At 36.6% G+C, this 3,373-nt stretch overlaps 1 protein-coding gene across 4 annotated transcripts in view; it reads right to left on the minus strand.

The window, feature by feature from the left end:
• LOC103149375 (voltage-dependent calcium channel subunit alpha-2/delta-4-like) overlaps positions 1-3,373 on the minus strand; it is a 63,723-nt gene that overhangs the window by 59,176 nt on the left and 1,174 nt on the right. For 3 of the 4 annotated variants that reach the window (XM_016679875.1, XM_016679876.1, XM_007568489.2), the window contains exon 2: positions 142-223. The exons of the other annotated variant lie outside the window; for it this stretch is intronic. In XM_016679875.1, coding sequence (XP_016535361.1) covers positions 142-223 — 82 coding nt within the window. The remainder of the gene's footprint in view (positions 1-141; positions 224-3,373) is intronic. 4 annotated transcript variants of the gene reach the window in all.

A 3,373-nucleotide genomic window follows, 5' to 3' on the forward strand; every position in this document is an offset into this window, starting at 1 on the left:
TTCTCATTCCCTCAAGCTGATTCTCGGTGTTATTCAAAAAGGATGTTTGTCTAAGTGTGAGCAAATGAAGCAAATTTAGTGACACATCAAATCATATCCATCAGTGAAATTTGTGCATCCGTTAAGGCAGTTTTGTTTTACCTTCTGAAGGAGCAGAGAGCCAGAGAATTTGGTTGAAAAGTCTCGGAGCTGAACAGAGAACACCGATGCCCACTGCTGCACCCTGGATAGAAGGCAGACATGCAGTCAGAAGGATGCATCACTATGCAACAGAATCTGGATCATGTCTACTACATCACTGTGATTTATGACCCTCATATTTGTGATTCAGCTTTATCTGGAGGCAATTACAACTTCATGGAGTTTCCTTTTATATTGGCCTTTACGCTACATCTTTGAAACTAAATGGAAAGTAATCTCTGTAGTTATGCTGCTATGGGCTTCTGCTGATGGAAGACAAACTTTGTTACTCTGCTACTTTCTTCTTTACTATTTGCAGTTATCTCAACAGCTGACTGTATGCTTTCTCTGAGTTCATTTCCTTTCCATAGAGTCTACATCTGGTCTGGCGTTCTGTTTGGCATGATACCTTCCAGGAAACGGTCATTAACTGATATAATGCTGCCAACAACTTTATATTTTCCATCTCCTTCTATTAACATTTTACTTTTCATTATCATAAAAGTACTCCCACATCAGGTCTTTTGTCTCTTCTTGTGCATCCTGCTCTGTCTTCTCAAACCTCCAGTCAGTCATGGCAGCTGGTCGCTTATACTGAGCCCGGTTCTGTTTTCTTCTCTTCACTGTCGCTACATGCATGCTCAGTATGAAAGATTGCTGCAAAGCTATGTGCTATGTGCTCAACACTCAATGCAATCTGCTGGGCTTCCTTTAACAGGAAACTTTTTAAACTAATTTGAAAAATGAACAGACATATTTTGCAAGATACAAGTTATTGAATAGACTTGTGTGTAGTTTTCTCAACTTATTAGATACTTGGGAAACTATTGGACTTTTCTAGTCAAAGTCATCAAATACTTGTGCTACTGCACGTCTGCAAACCAGTTATGTCTAACGGACACACTCCAAACTTTGACAAGTTGACTTTACTTAAAAAAAATCTTGGAAACCGATTGCCTTGAAAAATTTAACTAAGCTTAACTTACTTATTCTTACGTTTTGTTTACCTAACATATGCTTGTTCAGTGTACTTAAGACCTTGTTGTATGAACTTAATTGTGTCAAGTTAATTTAACTTAGTTTAGTGAAGTTGTTTCAACTTAGAAATAGCAAGTAAATCATCCTCTTCTTAACTCAACTACATCAAGTTAGTCCAACTTACCTGTACAGTACAGTTTACTTAGCAGAATCTAGTAAACCGATTGCTCTAAATAAATTAAGTAACCACAACAAAAGATTTTAAGTTCACAACATTTTATTTTAACAAAATGATATACTTAGCATAACATAACAGTCAATAACCCCACAGGAACCAGGATGAAGTCTGCCATGGAATCTGAATCCTGTGAATCATAAGAAAAGTACAAATTAAAAATTAGAATGAGATGAAAGTTTTGATTTTTTTTTCACAACTTCTGACAAACGGAATAGCAATACATACCAGAGACATTGTAGAACTCTGTCATTGTCCTTGAGGAAAACTGAGAAACATCGCAGGATAGCAGGCCTCATGGCAACATCATTGGTGGTCTACAAGTAGGAAAAACAATAAAAGTGAGCACAAGCATATTTTGAAGAAACTGAATCATATTTATTTTTACAATAAATGACATAAAATAATTTTTCTCCCTTATTATTTATTGTCTGACTATGACTGATTAGAATTTTGATGGTTGTGCAGTTAAAGGAACAACGGCAATTTTCCAACCTGCTGTCAGCTGATTATTATATTAATGCCACAGATGTTCTTTTTTCGAGTCTCAATCATCCAAATATCATCAATACAAATCCCCCCAAAAAATATGACCCAATGTCTCTTTAACACACCACCAAACTGGCTGGTTTTGAAGTTTATTGTAAATGAGAGGATGTAAAGAGGAGTCGTGTGCATGTGTGCGCCTCCAACTGAACAAGATGTATATTAAAAACTTGTAGAATTTTCTTCACCTTAAACAAAATCAGACGGAAAGCTCACCTTTCTTTCAACCTGACCAAGAATCTCTGGAAGTACGTTATCAACGACTCCTTTTCAACCTTGAAAGCAGCACAGGAGATCCTATCCTCCATTCTGGTGAACTCTGCAAAAACAGTAACAATCAGACCTGGCACCAGAGGAATTTGGCTAATTTTAAGGTGGAACAGTAAAGGATCATTTTATTTGATATAAATACATAAACAAGCATATACCTTTCAAACAAAGTACCCATTTTGTTTACTAACTCAAAGAAATAATGATGCAAATACTGGCATGTAGAGAATGCTGAGCAATTATGCTCAGATTTGCATAAACATTTGCTCATATGTTGCAGAAGTCTAAGAATCTAATGTTTGCAATCACTTAAGTCTATTTCTTTATGCAAAATCAGTCTACTCAAATATAAGTAACAATAGTTCATAGTACTAGAAAATTCCTGAAGAAACTTCACCGGGGCTTGCCAAAGTGTGCCCGTCGGTTTGGACCCAGCGTTCTGATGCTAAAAATAAGCATCAATGCTAAGCTTGGCTAAATTGTAGTCAATAACCTGTGGAGAGGTTGCTGTGAAGCATGTTGACTAAGCTGTACTTGTACCATTCATTATGTTAAAATCAATGCATAAGCTAAAATTAGGCAAAATGCTAATGTTAGCATGAAGGCTATCAGTAGCATGTGGAGCATCACTAGCATGTTGTCTGTCACTGACTTACTCCATTCAGTGTACTAAACATGGCAAATAAGTAAGAAAATTAACAAATAGGTTATTTTAGGTAAAAGGCTAATGCTAATGCACTAGTCAAGGGTAGTGAAATGCTAATGTTTGTGCTAATGTTAATGAACTGCCTTGGTGCGCAAGGCAGTTCGCTATCCTCAGGAAAACAAACATAAAAAAGGCTAATATTATTGCACCGCCTGTGGCGGTGCACTAACGTGGGAGGAATATTCCAGTAAGCTTCATTTTAAATGACCACACTAATTCAATGTGAAACAGTAGTTTGATTAAAACAGTCATGTAAATCCCAAAAGACCAATGGGCTCTTTGCACCTAAGGCGTTGACGTCACATCTCCAGGAGCTAATGCGGCTCACTTTTTTCCGCTTTGAGTTACCATGACTGGTAGAAAAGACAAAGTCGTATTTCAGATGCAAAAAAACAATACTATTAACATTGTTGTCTTCCTAATATAATGGGCTTTTAAGTTTTCGTTAATTTCCAAGC

The sequence above is a fragment of the Poecilia formosa genome, unplaced genomic scaffold, assembly GCF_000485575.1.
Source record: "Poecilia formosa unplaced genomic scaffold, Poecilia_formosa-5.1.2 Scaffold224, whole genome shotgun sequence".
In the NCBI taxonomy this organism is placed as follows: Eukaryota; Metazoa; Chordata; class Actinopteri; order Cyprinodontiformes; family Poeciliidae; genus Poecilia; species Poecilia formosa.